Source organism: Vanessa atalanta, chromosome 18 (genome assembly GCF_905147765.1).
Source record: "Vanessa atalanta chromosome 18, ilVanAtal1.2, whole genome shotgun sequence".
Taxonomy (NCBI): domain Eukaryota; kingdom Metazoa; phylum Arthropoda; class Insecta; order Lepidoptera; family Nymphalidae; genus Vanessa; species Vanessa atalanta.
Window position 1 is genome coordinate 6827432 of NC_061888.1, and position 17848 is coordinate 6845279.

Sequence of the window (17848 nt, forward strand, 5' to 3'; positions counted from 1 at the left end):
TCGTCGTATAATTCGTTCCACTAAGGAATGGCATTTATTATGAATAACTTTTTAAACTCAAGTAGGTACCTAATGAGGAAAATTGAATCTATATGATAAAACTAAAGCTCACATGAGATTTTAATTGCAACAATTTATTCGCATAGCATGCAAGCAAGTACCTTTAACGCTGCTATTATCATTAATTTTATTATATGTATCTGTTTTTTTTTTCTATATAATTACACAAAGGTATATACTCTGGCTATAATTATAGTTTCACGGTGAATTGACTGTTGAACCTTACAATTCAATTTACAGTTCAAAGTGTGACCGTGAATACTGAATAAACATGGAAGGAGACTTTAAAACTTTATTCCGGAGATTTTGTCTCGAAAGTAGCATTTTGGGCCTTAAATATTTTTATATATATCCCGATACAATGTCAAGGTTTGTTTTATTAATTGTCATGTTTCTTTAACGTACTGTAAGCAATCGAGTAACATAATGCGTAAATGTTCTAATTCTGGGCAAACCCCTTCTAATTCTTTGTTTCATGTAATTTCTGCACTGTACGTTGGTATATCATATGACTTAGCCTAAGTTTGTCTGATACAGTCGTTACAAAGGAAGGGAACTCAACCCTGATTTTTAGCATTAGACCAAGAAATAGAAATTAAAATACTAAAATTACGTCTCTTCGCAAACAAAACAGTTGTTTGCGAAGAGACGAAAGTCAGTATAGAGCATTTATTATTATAATGGTATTAATCTGGAAGAAAATCCATAAGGCATATTTTAATTTTCTCGATAATGACGATGTACCAAAATGTACATGGTCTTTATGTTAAATTTTCCTCTTCAAATCTATTTCAAAGTATCAGATATATGTCTCTCATACAAGAACCGTGTGATTCGCCTGTACATAGAATGGATATATGACTAAAAGATGAACTTGATTGCCAAGAATCTGTCTGCAATTTAATATACCTAAATACAAATGTAAATAGATTGTTTTGGGCGATAACGATGGCACTAATTCTCTACATGGCGTGTCTGCTTACGTGGTTGCTGCATGAACGATTCGAGGAGATGCCCACGCGAATTGCTATTGAAAACCAGTATGAGCCTGTACGAAACCTAACATTTCCTGCCATTATTATATGCTCGCCGAATCAGATAACTATAAGCGCAATGAAGCACTTCAACAAAACTCTTGTGTAAGTAAAAATATGTATAAACCAGAGGTTACCAACCAAAAAAAAGCTTATAGATTTTTATCACTTTAACACTTTACACTTTTGTTTGTGGTCTCGATAATAATAATTTAAACTTTTCGTTCAGTTTAATAACTTGTTAGTTATTATCTTGTTATAAATTTTGTACTTTAAACATTATATTTAAACCGTGTTGTGTAATATTGAAAAAAATATATCATCCAATTTTGTAAATAAACTGACACTTTTATTTAGAGTGACTTCAGCTCAATTGAAATTCTGCCCAATTTTGGTTTTGGCGATTCGTCAGAAAGTTTATAATTACAAGGCATTTTATTTTTTGTTGACAATACAAGATAGGTAAGTACTTAATATTGAAACTTGACTTCAACATGTATATATATATATTCATCATATGTCTGATATAAATTTATTAGGAAAATGCTTAATAATGTAATAAAAGTAAATAAGTAGTAATTATATTTATAGGACCATGTTAATATCTATTATTAAACATCTAGTACTTTAATGTACAGAAGGTCAGAGGGCTTTGTGTGACTAGGGTATTTGGGCATACCTACAAAAATAAATACATATAAAAAGTATTAAGATATATACGAGATCAGAGATTTATAATAATAATATAATGCCGAAAAAATAATACGTAATTATAACATTTTCAGCAAAAAAAATTATTTTATATGTCAATGAGTTATTATTTAACCTCCATTATAAATGATGCTTAATTGAGTATGAAGTCATAAAGTTAAAAATGATTAACTTAATTCTCAAATGTAAAATTAAGTCCTTTATTTACTCTAGTTTATTTATTTCATTTACTCTATAATAGATTATTATTTGTCATAAATCATCCCTTGTTTTTTTTTTCAGAGAAGGTAAACGAGCTCTGAATTTGAAAATTATTCTGCCACAATTATTGGGTTTCTACGAATTAGTCGGGGACTTGAGTCCTAGAGATCTCGAGAATTTACAGAACTTAATAACTCTTAATCGATATAATGTAAGTTACAATAATATTTTTAGTAGTATGCAATAATATTTATATGTAACACTTTAAAGCAACCTAATTCAGAGGCGACGTAAGGCGTAGGCACATTAGCTTCGGTCTACGACTCCAAAGTTTAGGGTAAATCTACCGTACTTACTTTTGGACACTTCATCTTTTTTATTAAATAATAATATCACTATTTTTATATGTAATTTCATAAATAAAAATAAAATTTGCAATGTCCTGTTATCCTGCCATATCAAAGTGAACAAATTTTTAAATTTTTATAAATAAAACCAGAGGACTTCGCAAAATGTATCTTACCCAGTAAAACTTTGTTCTTACCCCGCCACTGACCCAATTGTTAAGGTATTGTTTACTACGAATAACAATACTAAGCCTACACCTTTGTACCAACTATTGTGATGTACCTAATCAATATTTTAATTTACTAATTAAAAATAATAATAATACATTGTTTTTCATATAGGTACATATTAATAATAATTTTTTTTTTAGCATTAGCAGCCTGTAAATTTTCCCACTGCTGGGCTAAAGGCCTCCTCTCCCTTTAAGGAGAAGGTTTGGAGCATATTCCACCACGCTGCTCCAATGCGGGTTGGCGGAATACACATGTGGCAGAATTTCGTTGAAATTAGACACATGCAGGTTTCCTCACGATGCATTCCTTCACCGCCGAGCACGAGATGAATTATAAACACAAATTGAGCACATGAAAATTCAGTAGTGCTTTAATAAAACTTTTCATTACGAAAAAAAACATCATCAGCCTTCCAGATTAAGCACATGAAAATTCAGTGGTGCCTGCCTGGGTTTGAACCCGAAATCATCGGCTAAGATGCACGCGTTCTAACCACTGGGCCATCTCGGCTCATTAATAATATTATCTTTAATAAATAGATTATTCACTATTGCCTATAATTTCTAAGAAATAGTAACTAGTTTATTTGTTACAATAGGATAAAACGATGTCCCTATGAAACTAATAATATCAGATAAAAAAAATATATATTTATTGTCATTGCAATATATTTTTGTACTTTTTCAGTCCTTAGAAGTGATGGGTATGTTACCACAAAGCTGTGATGACTTCCTGAAGCTTTGCTTTTTCAAGGGAAAACGATACCCAAACTGTAAAGGTCTCTTTAATCCGATATTAACAAAACATGGCATGTGCTGCGCTTTCAATAGTAAATACCATTATAAAAAAAATAAAAGGTAAATAATTGTTGTTGTTTTTAAACTATTAACCTAAATATAGCGGAGCTGTAGTTTCATGTTTCTATTTTGGTCATAATGCCTCGATTCAAATTCAGTAAAATATCAAAATTTATTCCTACGGGTAGACAGTTTTTTCATATCTGTTATAATTTTTGCAACATTATATATGGATCTTAGTCTAATTATTTCAACGTAAAGAGGGATTAAATTTCAAGTTATTGTAGTTTTCGACGAAATTTGTCTACTGTGCGTATCATGTGATATTCAAAATTTGTACTAAAGCTTTAATCATTAATCAATTTGAACTTAATTTTATAATAAAGAAAGCCAATACAAATATTATTTGTTCTTACTTCTTTTAGAAATGAAAGAATATTTAATTTCAAACCAGAAACAACGTCAAAGACTGGTTTGAGGGAATCTTTAATTGTTGTCGCAGATTATAATCCCGATGACGCTCTGGCTGGAACTATTCTGAATGCAGGTGCCATTAGGGTGAGTACACAATAAAAATAAATAATAATCATATAATCTAAAATTGAATTAGCCATTATCACGTATTTTACTTCGTGCAAGTTCGCCTGGGTAGGTACCACCCACACAAATACTCAGTATTGTTATGTTCCGGTTTGAAGGGTGAGTGTGCCAGTATAAGGCTACAGGCACGAGGGACGTTACCAGAGCCTGATTTATAGTAGGAGCACTCGGGGCTAGTACCCTTGGCGATATTTTTCAGGGACGGAGCAATTACGAACACAAGAGAAACATTATCGCGTTATAATATTAATAATGAAACAGCAAATTTTACGGTGATCGGGTTACATTACTAAGTTCCGGCACAGTAGAATAGAAGGTGATCATCGGTACCCGTGTGGATTGTCTCTTCGTCGGTGGCGTCGATGATAACAAAAAGCATAAATGGGCGCGTTATGACTTTAAACAATTTCGCTAATGGACACATACATTTATTGATATTTTATAAGTAAATAAGTGACAATGTTTTCGTTTAGCTTATGTTTACTCACTGGACGGAATTCCCCGCGGATGATGAATCGAACTTAGTTCATCCTAATTCGGAATCGTTTCACATTATCCATCCTACATATACGTACTGCTCAGAAGACGTTATGACCCTGCCTGCCTGGAGGTATTTTGAATACGGATTTATTAATTAAAATATAAATAATTAAAAACATTAACGTTATCAACGACCTTTATTGCACGTTTTTTACATGTTCTATTCTAAAAAAGTCAAATATTTTTAATTAAATAATCATAAAGTCGATTTTACTAATTGAAAAGGCTATGTGTATTTGTTAATTGAAGAAAACGTGTTTTTAATATTTTTTTAATGTTTAGTTGATATCAACATTACACGTTGCACCAATTCCAGTCGTAAATGTTACTTCGAAGACGAGTACACGCTGCCACACTTCAGAAAATATCACAAATCCGACTGTAACCTGCTGTGTCATGTGCACGAGCTGGAGCGCCTCTGTCACTGCACGATGATCTATGTACCAAACTTGTATTTAAGTCGCGCTTGTAACGTTACCAGCATCGATTGTATTGTGAAAGCGAAGAGTAAGTTACTTTGTCCTAATAATACTTGTAGGCATTATAATTATATATTAAATGAATTTTATAATAACTTCTTAACTCTGAAGGCATTATCCAGAACACGTTTATCTTAAGATCTAATAGCCTAAGATCGCAATTTCAATTTCAATCACAGGAAAGAAAATTATATTTCATTTGCTTAATTCATGTTATAAATTCATCTTGTACTTTTCTGTAAAATGGCGAAGAATCTTGGATTCTTGGAATCATGGATTTACCTAGTGTATTGGTTTTATAAGTGTACACACCGAAGCATTTATAGAATTAATTCCTTTTTAACAGCTGAGGAGTGTTATCATGCAACTTAGATATGATTAATAAGTGTAGATTCCAGTGACTATATCTTTTTTTTTTGGCTTGTTGACTCGGAAGCAGTATCTCGGAGTTAGGAAATTGACAGAGATACACTCTTGTGATTCCAAAAGTAAGCTAACAGTAACCCTTGTCCGTTTTCTTACTGGCCTTGCCACACCTGTACCCTATGCACTATATAATACGTCTAGTCTTTGAGATTAACCACCGTGGTCGAATCTCGTAAGAGGATGGACTTCTTAAAACAATATTATTTCTTGTAAGAATAACTTATCCAATTTGTTTTTACAGTGCAAATAAACAAGTGGTACCGTACTGAACAGTGTGACTGCCCTCGTGATTGTGTGTCGTTTCGTTATCGTGTGGAAATGGTATTGGGCAACTTCGACGCGTTACCTCATATTATGTTTAATCCCTAGTAAGACGAATTATAATTAATTACTTATTCATTGCTATTTTAAAAATCCTTTATAATCAGCTATATTCCCTGATAGGTATATAAATAAACATTTAAGCATTAGGAACACGAGGAAGTGAGTGTTGCGAGAATTAATTATAACTATGTATGTATAGGATATCAAACAATTCTTTTGTCTCATCATAATTGGGTGTTAGGAGCAATTCTCTTATTTGCTAAAGGATAATAAAACTCGAGAAAAACTACTTGCTTATACTTGAAGATCAAAAAAGTTTCCTCTTTTCACTGACATTATAGAGTACTCGATTAATTAAATTGTTTTATCCTCAGTTCGGATATCGTTCTCAATAAAACTACAACCATTATGCAATTTCTCGTTCCGAGTCCTGTGTATGTAAAACAGAAACAAGAGACCGTTATGTCGCTCATAACTTTGTCATGTAAGTCTTTAGCTTATTTTGATATAAAGATATTTAATCGCACATGACATTGGCGAAATACTCTGTGCCTTCTTGGCACAAATAAAAAAGAAGATATTTAACGTTCTGCACTTATTGCCACATAATCATACACTTAACGAGTATTTGAAGCACACATTGGTGTAAGTACTGAGTGACGACGCCTGGTGCACCGTGGATCCACCGGCATAATGCAATTATTCGTGGTGCGGACACATGAAGATTTTTGTAAAAAAATGACTCTGTATATATATTAAAGTAAATTAAAATGAAAAAATAGTAAAGTTAAAATATGTACATATATTTGCTAACTAATAGCTTTTTTTTTTCCTCTAGCAAACCTTGGTGGCGTATTTGGATTATGTTTGGGCTGCAGCACGATCAGTATGCTAGAAATTTATTTCTATATTTATTTATTTATCAAGAATAAGATTAAAAAACGGCTACAGAATGCATTGAAGAATAAAGTGGATTTAGCTCAGTGAATGAATTAAGAATAATATAGTTTTTAATTTTATTCTAAAGTTTGGAATGGGGGGTGCTTTTCAAATAATTAAAATATAACTATTATTATTAATAAAATGGAAAAAAAAAAACAAAAAAAATATATCCCGCTGAGTTTCTTTCGCCGGTTCTTCTCAGCTCTGAGGTGTTAAATTCCGAACCGGTGGTAGATTTTTGACTATCAATAAGCAAGTGTAAACACTTCTATATTGAATAAAGGTTTTTGACTTTGACTTTGACTTTTAAAATTTAATAAGATTTCAGCCCCGAATATCTTACAAGCTCCTCTAAGTACTCATTTACTATCTGTAACGACTAGCAGTATTACAGTATGTATATACATGGTTTTAGCATTTTATAAATTGTTATGAATAATATGATGTAAAAGTCGTAACTATAATATGACGATTAATACTCAGTAATACCGCGTGGTTTTCGCGAACAGAAAATGTATTAGCGCCAAAACATTATATCGTTAAAAAGTGACAGCACTAAATGAGGTACCTATAAAAACATTTAATTCATTATCAAGCTCTTTCTTTCAGTAACTTATAGTAAATAAATAAAAATAAAAGCATCTATACTATCAGTCGTTGTTGGTGATAGTGTCAGAAATGTTTACACTCATGCCAACAGTATTATAAAAACTTACAACTCATTTTGAACATATATATACAAAACATATTGTTAGCGTTTAGTTATTTGAACGATAACCGGCGGCGAGCTGTCAATGGTTTTTTTTTGACGTATAAAAACGTCATTCGATCGAAGGCGGGAGCGAATGAGAGTGTGTCCCGTAAAAATTGTGTCTGTGACATTTTTAAAATAAAAACTGTTTAATACATTTGATTGTGTTTTCTTACAATTCATTAGAAAAGTTCGGATCCACTCATAAAATATCTGACTTGCAACAATATAATTATTATTACAAGTAATTATGAAGATCTGTTTGGTTAAAAAAGGCATATTATTCGATACAAGATTATATAGATGATAAAAAAGCGTGGAGTTAATGCTTGTTGACTTCCAGGCAGGATGTCTCCTGCTGTCTCGTTATATCTAACATACATATATAATTGTATTTAACTAACATGACTGTATTAGTAGATGTTGAAAAAGAGTAACTACTGAGTTTCTTGCCGGTTCTTCTAGGTAGAATCTACATTCGGAACCGGTGATAGCTTTACTTAAAATAGTTAGTTAAATGATGATTCAAAAGTGCTTGTAAAAGCCTACTCGAATAAAGTATATATTGATTTTGGTTCCTATTCTAGGCTTTTATGATTATTATGATAGACGTGGTCGCGGCCGATGAAATATTGTAAAAAATCAATATACGATAATCCAGCTATCGATTTGTTGTATTATTTGTGAATATGTATGACGAAGATATTGACCCCGAACCAAACAAAACTGCCAGATCACCGTTATATATATATTCTCAAATATTTTTTCGGTATCTTTGTATATTTAAGTAAATAATTTAGTTATACATTTTCTGCTTAAATAAACAACTGTAGCCGAATAAAAAAAAATATATTAAAATCGGTGAAGTACCCGTGTTGTTATACATGATACATGCATATATACATAATTGAAAATGAAAAGGCATGAAATAAAACTCATAGAGTCAGTGGTGTACGTAAACTTTATATATTCTGATTTACATATAAATATATATATATATTATAATTTACTACATCTGGCTGTAATAGTACAATAATTATTTTATCAAATATATTGCTTTGCTAAATTTTATGAAAAAATACAAAAGTATTCTACAATTGCGTTAAGAAAAAATCTTCTAGAAAAAATTACATCTCTCTTACAATATCTAAATGTTCATATTATGCTTAAGACGTTTTATTGTATGTTACTTTAAATACAAAAGTCGCTCATATAAAAATTCAAAAGATGATGATTCAAATACAATAATTATTTTAAATAAATACTCCGCATTCCTGGGCGTCTAACCAATAATACTTTTTCGGAAACGGCGGTTTATCCTAAACCTAAATTAACGACATAAAATCAATATTTGGCTTAGATTGTAATTAAAACTACGATAAAGCACATAAAATAATAATTTGGTCTAAGTTATGCGTATTACAGTTAAATGTTAAGTGCCCTTAGCCTAATTATTGCCTTAGTCTACTTGCTTTAACTCCAGCGGTCACCATCGGTACAAACGTGAACGACCCTGCCTCGTGTCACGAGGGCTAACTCTAACTCATTCATTAAACTGTCTCGATCCAATACATGACGACTATTATGATAATGACAATGATTTTACTTTAAATAATAAAAGTTACATAAAAATGCAATCAGAACCGACATCGATGCACCAATGTGACGAAAATTGACTTAAAACGAGGTCGTGAGTATAAATACACAATATAAAATGACCGTCTCCACTCGGAGCGCAAATCACTGGACGTATCACAAAAATTCTTATTAATAATTTTACACTACCAGTACCTAATCCAATGAACGGTATGACATTACATCGATATTGAGCTAACTTACATTCAATATATTAATTATTCATTAAGTAATATTGCTGTTAGTCTATGGTTAACTAATATTTCGTACTCAAAGTTATTGTATTCTTGAGAATAGACATAGCGAATGGCACTCGGTTATTATGACAAGATGTCGTGGATCGGTTCGACGGTGCCGGACCCCGCGGGCGTCGCGTAAAAGAGATCTTTTACAATATAACATATTACTAGTCTAGCCTCGCTAGATATTAAGCACAACTCGAAAATTAATCACTGAAATGCTTCAAATAAAACTCTGTTTTATTTTTACATCACAATTATTATTTACGCAGATATACAATCTAGTTATAAAAAATATTCTCCTTTAGAATACTAGAACAGCTCATCAATTGACTCTCGTAGGCTGGCGTCGCTGCGCCGATACGCTCTAATATTAGACTACAATTAAATATTCAGTAATATAAATACAAAGCACATAGTGAGCAAGTGTGTTACGTGGGCCCCCTCAATAAATAGAGAAAATAGCCGGCGGGGGCCCGAGGGAGACGAAGATAGCACGATAGAAACGATAGATAGAACGAAGTCACGAAGAATAAATAGCGTAGTCTTTACACGTTACGAACTAGGTTCCGTGCGCCGGCCGCGTCTGACGCGGGCCCGCGCACGAGGCACGCGCCGCTGCCTAATACTGCTTCCGAGAGATTGTGCCTCTGTTGCGCGCCGAGTTCTGAACTCGGCTGTCCTGGCGGCAGAGGGCGCGACGGCCGACGGCCCGGTCAAGGCCGCACTGCTAGTAGAGGGGACTCGGCTCGAGATCGCTGAGCAGGTCGAGCGGCTCGAAGAGGGGGCAGGCGGCGGAGAGGTGATCTCAGAGGCTCACGAGGCTGTTGTGCGCGTCGGGCGAGGCGAGGTCGGGCGCGGCACGTTGCTGCTGCGCGCAGGGGTGAGGGTGCGGGTGCGGGTGCGGGTGCACGGGGGTGAGCCCCGTACCGCCTTCCATCAGACTGTCGAAGTTGAACGGGATGCCATTGCTCGGCGTGCTGATCTCGATGCCGGCTATTTTGTTGTTGTTACCCAACGCTTTGTTGTTGTGAATCTGAAAGATCATTAAATTTTATATTAATATAATATAATAAGGCGATACTTTTATTTTACATAAGCAATACGAACAAAAAAATGCGTTGCTTTTTTATTTAGTATCGTTACAATGATTACCTGCGCGGGAGTGACGGTGAGCGGCACCTGAAGGAAGTTAGGTCGCGAGGGACGCACGGGTGGCGTGTCCAGCGAACTCGCACTCGTGACCACGGCCGGGTTTGCCGCCGACAGCATTATCCTTAAACAAAGAATTTTTTGCGTTAAAAAAAATCTACATAACATCTTTAATATATATTCAATGTCATTTAATATTACTTATAATATAATAAAATCAGAATTTTAATCATTACTAGAAATTGCATTATTTTAAATGAAACAAAAAAAGTGTTTATTATTATTGAAATCCTTTATATTCGCTACTTTTAACAACTGGAAAATCCATTAAGGAATCAAACGTGAATGAAATATTTTATAGCTGTAATTTCCCGAATGATTCACAATTAAACAACATTTTGATATTCGACAACATGTCAATAGATGCCTCGTCATGATGATCAGGGCTTACCTTTTGTCCGGCGTCGGCGAGGCGAAGATATCATTATCTAACCCAAGGACGGGGTCTACTACGGGATCCATAACCTCCACTTTAACTCTGACACCGTCTTCTGGCATCTCTGGATACTCGTAGGGGTCTTGAAACGGCTTCACGTCTGGTGGACTAGTCGACCTCTTCTCGAGTCCGCAAAGGGGTAGGTGGTTGCGCAATATCGCCTGCAATTGGTCTACATCGGCATTTAATTTGCGGATTTCGTCTTTGAATGCCTGGTTTTTCTCTTCGAGCCTGTCTGTTTCTTCTTGCAGTTCATTGGTGTGGTCCAGTCTTCGTTTGCGACAACGAGCGGCTGCCATTTTATTTCTCTCTCGGCGTATTTTTCTTCGTTCTTCCTCCTCCGGTGAGATGTCCTGGGGAGCCTTAGTCGGTCGACGTCCGCCCATGTTACGTCTCTTCGGCGCTGGAAGGCCAGGACTGCTGCTGCTGTCACCGCTAGCTGAGAGTGGGCCCGGCGACACATGCAGAGTCGTCGGGCCCGAGTCACAGTAACCCACAGGATTCAGGATGCCTGTAAAATTAAATCATTTTATTATTTTAAACCTAAAAAATATATAGGTATTACTTTCGTAATGTATGAAAACTGTCATTTTTGGTTTGACTAAAATTGGAAACGATGACATCCTATTGTTTGAATTGAAATAGTTAATAGTACAGATGATATTGCTAGGACAACTGGAATATTGTAGATAAGAAACACATGATGATAAAAGTTAGTTTGTCATGAGAACTACACGCCCAACTATAGTAGTAGAGCTAATAAAAATTACTTGGCCATTGTTATATTTGTTACTCTAAATTTGTCAAACGATTATTACATTAGCAGCCCGTAAATGTCCCACTGCTGGGATAAAGGCCTCCTCTCCCTTTGAGGAGAAGGTTTGGAGCATATTCCACCACGCTGCTCCAATGCGGGTTGGCGGAATACACATGTGGCAGAATTTCGTTGAAACTTCGTTGAAACGATTATTATTAACCAATATATAACATATCAGTGTATGTGTCTACACTGTCTTGATAAAAATGATTAAAGGTATAAACGAGTCTGTAGACGAGTACACCATGACATAATTTATTATCTCAGTGATAAAGAGCTAAAAAGAGTTTTTTATTGTATATAATAAATGGGCTAGTGATTGGGCTTTTATGAGACCCCACCGGATAGGAACTGCTTATATATAACACCACCTAATAGCAATATTTAAAATGCTGCTTTTGACTCGAAATGTTAAGGAATAACAATACAGATGAAAGAGAGAAATCAATGTTTTAACAAATGCGTATATAAGGACTTAAGTATGTTGGGCCGGATATGATCACTTACGATCAGACGATACAATTGCCATTTCTGCCATCTTATTAAAATAAAATAAATACATTTTATTATAACTAACCGTAATTGTTGGTCTGCGTGACGGAAGGCGGCACGAAACCTGCGTGGTTGCTCTGCTCACTGCGACAGTTGCTCAACTCGATATAGGTCTGCTCGAAGTTGCGCAACTGCGTGGGCGTTATGGTCGCCGTGGTGCGGGTTGGGACCCCCGACTGGAGGCCCTCAAGGTTTGCCAACTGGAAATAAAGAAAAATAATATTTAATTATATGAAGACGTTTCTGGAGACGAATGATATACAAAACTAAAAAGAATAAACTTTAACAGTTAACTCATAATAGTTTACATAAAAATATATTATATACATTGGCGGTGCTTTTAAAACGATGTTTGATTCTTAGTTGAAATTAATTCAGAAAAGATCCAATGTTTACTGGAAAAACAAAAACCTTTTTTTTTAGATGATTAAATATACTGTTTATACAGTTTTTATTTATAAATACATATAAAAAAGACATATTCTTGTACAAGCGTTGAATTACAAATTGAAATCGTTACGCAATATTTATATTTATTATATTGAAAATCAACGTCGCTTCCACATTCCGATCGCTTTTTATCAGCAAAACATTTGTGCGACATTAACGAAACAATAACAATAAAACAATGCAACAGACAAAAATATTTTATATCTCAATATATTATAAATTTATTATGTCAAATAAATTCATATACAAATATTATACATATTCAGTACATATATGAATATATTGAAACAAAGCTTTCTTTGGCGGAATTTCGAGTTAATCACCCTAGTATATTACCCACTTTTATTTAGAACTTATATAGAATCAGTAGTAGTACCACATGCAAAATTTCAGTACGGTTTTAATTCAATAGCAAGATTTGTACCAAAATTGTTTATAAGTAAGATAAATAAAACCTCTTAAAAATCTTAGTAGATAAATAATAACAATTAAGATGTTTTATTTATATTTTTACGAGATGTTATCATAATAAATCATGTTTATCCTTTGATATATGTATATTCTTGAAATCGAGTGTTGAAAAATTAAGCGCACGCCTTTCAACCGCGACCATTTTAAATAAGTGAAAATAAACAAATTGTTAGAAATAATTACTACTATGCACTTTGTTAAACGTATAATAATAAACTGATCGTTATAGTACAGGTACATGTGACGATCATCATATTTGATTACTAATTTTAGAAAAAGTTATATGTAATTGTTATTTCATCTGCTTTTACTTGTAGACGATCGTTTGACTTTGAACGAACAACAGTCGCGGAAAAGACAGACACATGTATACATTTTAGATGTAATACCGTTTGTCCTTCGCAAAATTAAGACTCGTATGTGAGCAATAATACGTATTATAGGTCTGATTCACTTCATCCTACTTTAAATTGCGAGAACGAAGCCGCACTTCGCATGCCAGACAGCGTGGTTTTTGGCACAATGTTGTTTTGGGATACGTAATATCAAATTTTACTTGTTAGAAAGGTGCGAATTGATTAATGCACTAGGGGTCACGTGTACTTGCACCCGTGCTATAATATAGGGTGTACCTGTTGGCACCACAACTCAGTGGCCAGCATGTTGGCGAACTCCAGTGGATCAATGTTCTGCATCTCGGCGGTGCTAACACAACCACGTTTATAATTAGACGCTTACTCTATTGTGTTGCGCTTTTTGCGACGCGACACCTTCGTGCGGTTCGAGTTAGTTAGTCGATTTATTCGTTATTATCCGCCCTCGCAAATAAATATTAATTGGGATTAAATTTTGATCAGTGCACTCGAATAGTCGTCGGGCGAAAAGAAATTCCAATGGCTCAGTTAGTGTTAAAGGGCGGCTCGGTATCGTCAACTGCGACAATTCGCTTTGGTAATCGTGTGCGCGGGAGTGCGGGTCGTTCGTTCGTTGTGCGCGCGTACGGCGTACGGCGGCCGGCCGCGGCAGATCGCGCGCTACTGCCGCTCCGCGCCCGCCCTCACTCGCCCGAAATGTTCGCCCACGAGCGACGTCGAAATCACGTATTTATAGAACACTCCTCTAACTCCGGAAATATTTCGCATCATTTCGCATCGCGCCGGCGGTTAGTTATCTGAGGTAATAGGCGCTTGCAACGCGAAAACAAAGCGCCATATGAAGAGAACCATTTACACTCGTTAAGTCAACGTTGAACGATTACGGACCATTAACGAAGAAAACTTTAATTTATGAATAAATAACTCTCACCTCTGGGTAAAATTTCTTACTCTACCTTTGGTAGAGATAATAGTTAGTGGGCGGGAGGCTTGGCAAGCTGGCAGGACCTTGCATCAAGGACGCCGCGCTACGCGCCCGTAGGCGAGACGTTTCGGCGAAGAGAACCTTATATGGTGCCAACTATTATTATAATTTATTTTATGTCTACCCGTTTAAAACGAGCTTTGACAAATTATACATTTACTGAATTACAATATCTAGACAAAGAATATTATAAAAATTGTATCTTTTATTTTGATTTTGTACATTGGATCGTGAGAAGTGATATGTTTTTGTAGAAAATATTTTTAACACTAAATGATATTTTCGGTAACTAGCAATAGTCTGCAATGCAATTTTGAAGTGTAACACTATTGCCAAAATTTAATAAATGACTGATAAAGCCACGAAATAATCCTGAGACTTTACACTTTGATTTGTCTGGGGAAAGAATGGATTTTTATTAACATTAATTAAAATGGTTTTAGATGAAATCCGAGTACCTACCTATAGCAAAAATGATACCAACTTAACCCAACAAATGTACATTTTAGTATAAAGTGTTAGCATAAAAACGATCTCAAGTGCATGAACTCTAAAGATTGCTAAATGTGAAGTAGTAGATAATAATTGTGGCAATCTCATGAGCTGGCAGGACAAAGCGGGCGAGCGCTCCGGAAGGAGCACACTCCGCTCAATTACCGCAATTGCCTAAATGAAATTCGTCTCAAATGCACGAACACACAGAACGAACACTAATTGGTCACGGTGCTTACCTATCACTCACCTAAAATAATCTTGCATTCCTGTGCATTATCTTGAACGAATATTATCAGTCAATTGGACTCGTTCCAAACTACATTGTATTTTTTTTAAATGGTTTACATATTTAAAAAATATTTCTTAATCGTTTTATGTCTTTAGGACCTTAAAATGGGGTTTAAAAGTTCAAGGGTTTGATATTTCTGTAACGATACAGCGTACTCAATGATTATTATTTTAACATACTATATGTTGATCAGAGTAAGTCAATTTGACCAACTATTATTCCTGTCGATATGAAACTTCGCAATTATATTGAATTCGGATGGCAATACAAAATATTGATACCACTGAGCTGATCAGCTGATTTGATTCAGCCAGAAGGTGAAACGCTACAATGTCTGCTAATAAAACCCTCGAGTTTGGATTAATTTAGTTATCATTTTTACGAGCTCCGTTTATATTACACGAAACTATTCGTGTTCTTTATTTAAATTTATATTATTGATCAATGAAGTTTCCATGATACCGTGCGTAGAGCAGAATATTCGCAATACGTGAGAATTTCATGGGACAGATAAAGTTCATGAAGAAGCAATGTTGTTATCGCGCGTTCATGAGATCACCACTATATCTAGTTGTGACGTAGTGAGTAGTGAGGTAGGCGATGTTTCCACATGGCCGATAATAGTATGAAATTAACTTATTACTTTAATACCACCTATGCATCAGGAACTAAAATGTTCTAAGAGCTGATATTTTAATATATCAGTATTGCCTAATAGGCGAATAATAACTAATGCTTTGGTTAAATATTATTTCCATTAATTACTTATAACGATATAGGTACATAGATAAATTAAGGAAATTTGAAATATGTTTCAAAACGCCAAAATAAAAGCGTTTTATATCATTTATTTTAAAAGCTATGTCACATAGTTATGTATATATTATAAAGTACTTATTTATGTATAGGCGTATCGACGATATTGCAAGCCCGTTATCCGCACGTGTGTTCGCCCACGTCCATTACCAGGCGAGTTATCTGTTAATACTATATAATATATTCATATGAAACATAAAATCTTTTGTAGGGTTTTGTGTCGGAGCGAACATATGCGTACAAGTGGTATCAAAATCAAGGAAAAAAAAATTGTCATTTATCATTCGCTGGGAATCTATTCATTCGAACAGTTATAATTATGATCTTGCGAAAATAATAAAAAAGTACAACTATACCATTAAATTCCAATAAAAATATCGGTAAAAGATTATTTTGAACAAGACAAAGAAACACATTGGGAATTAAAGTAATTGTTTCCAACTCGTTTAGCTAACTTTGTTTAAGTAAAGGCTACCAAACAAATCGTTGCAAGTTTCAGTTGATTTCTTAGCGGCTATTTTTATCGTGCTAATTATAGCAACGGTTACCCTTCAACCTTCACTACGGATGATGCGAGTGTTTTAGCAAAATAAGCATTGCAAAATTGCAATACGAGATGCGGTCAAACACCTCGGGAGAAAGTTGTGTATCATTTTATAAGAATATTTAATTGATTAAAAATATTATATCAACGCGTGAACATCAACTTATTATTATTACAATATATCCTGATTCTACTGATATATCGAAGATTGGAAGCGTAGTGAGCATTCTTCAATAAATGCCGAAAATAGCACCAGAATAAAATTGAAAAAAAAAAAATATTGACATGAAAAGTTAACATAGTCACAAAACATCCAGTGGTCCCGCACTAGGCAAGCCTGTCTTGCGGGTACCAACTACCGGTTACAATTTCAAATGTTTAAACAAGAGCTTGAGAGAGAGAATATTTACAAAAATTAATAATATTTTTAAGAGTATCAAATATTTATACATTTATGGAATTAAATGTTTCTCTACGCACGTTGTTATAATATGACCAGGACAAATAGTTACAATTTCCTCATTTGAAATATAAGCACTGATTTTGTTTACACAGTTAAATGAAATCAAAACATGTCATAGTTTTAATTAGCCGCGGTATCGCAACGGGGGGTTTCCGGGAAAAAGCCGATAGTTGTGATCGTTTTGCATAATATCATCAACACTAACAAAATGTCATTCGAAAATATTATGCTTTAAAACAATAAACATCTCATATATCTTGAGGCGTTATTAAAACCATCTATATATTCATAAGGTTAACGAACGAACCTATCGATTAAAGAATATTCGTATCTCTTGGTCATCGAAACATCTAAACGCGCTAATCTATGATAATCAGCTGACATAACATTTTACAAAATAAACAGTGCTATCATAAAAAATATCAAGTCATAAATCTGAAACAGCAATACGTGATGACAAACGGTAGAGGTCCTCGCACTCTACGGTCATCGATATGTCCATGCTCGTTTAGGCCCGAGCACGTTGTCGATGCGTACTACGCGAGCACGTGGTGACCGTGTGATGTGACTGGCAACTGGCAGGTGGACCACGCCCGCACAAGGCGTTTAGTCAGATTCATTTAA

The 17848-nt window shown here is 34.5% G+C and overlaps 2 protein-coding genes across 4 annotated transcripts in view; one reads left to right on the forward strand and one right to left on the reverse strand.

Moving 5' to 3' along the window:
- The first annotated feature begins 1008 nt into the window (after positions 1–1008).
- Positions 1009–10082, forward strand: LOC125071125 (sodium channel protein Nach-like). The gene is made up of 10 exons (XM_047681216.1): positions 1009–1100; positions 2088–2217; positions 3275–3444; positions 3810–3942; positions 4458–4594; positions 4841–5031; positions 5671–5797; positions 6128–6237; positions 6592–6643; positions 9887–10082. The coding sequence occupies exons 1-10, from the start codon at positions 1009–1011 to the stop codon at positions 10080–10082; spliced, it is 1338 nt and encodes a 445-aa protein (XP_047537172.1).
- LOC125071070 (transcription factor kayak) overlaps positions 9021–17848 on the reverse strand; it is a 32988-nt gene continuing 24160 nt past the window's right edge. For 2 of the 3 annotated variants that reach the window (XM_047681152.1, XM_047681153.1), the window contains exons 2-5: positions 12363–12537; positions 10924–11479; positions 10476–10596; positions 9021–10356 (exon numbers count right to left, since the gene is read on the reverse strand). In XM_047681152.1, the coding sequence (XP_047537108.1) occupies positions 10129–10356; positions 10476–10596; positions 10924–11479; positions 12363–12537 (1080 nt within the window). In that variant the 3' untranslated portion in view covers positions 9021–10128. Of the gene's footprint in view, positions 10357–10475; positions 10597–10923; positions 11480–12362; positions 12538–13890; positions 14307–17848 lie in introns of those variants that run through there. The other variant, XM_047681154.1, reaches the window with a different exon arrangement.

What these genes read in the sequence shown, in the direction of transcription:
- LOC125071125 (XM_047681216.1), top strand. Translation starts at nt 1,009, where the DNA reads ATGGCACTAATTCTCTACATGGCGTGTCTGCTTACGTGGTTGCTGCAT. An exon ending in CATTATAAAAAAAATAAAAG is followed by an intron (nt 3,445 to 3,809) that starts GTAAATAATTGT and finishes TACTTCTTTTAG; the next exon opens with AAATGAAAGAATATTTAATT. An exon ending in GGCTGCAGCACGATCAGTAT is followed by an intron (nt 6,644 to 9,886) that starts GCTAGAAATTTA and finishes GTTACGAACTAG; the next exon opens with GTTCCGTGCGCCGGCCGCGT.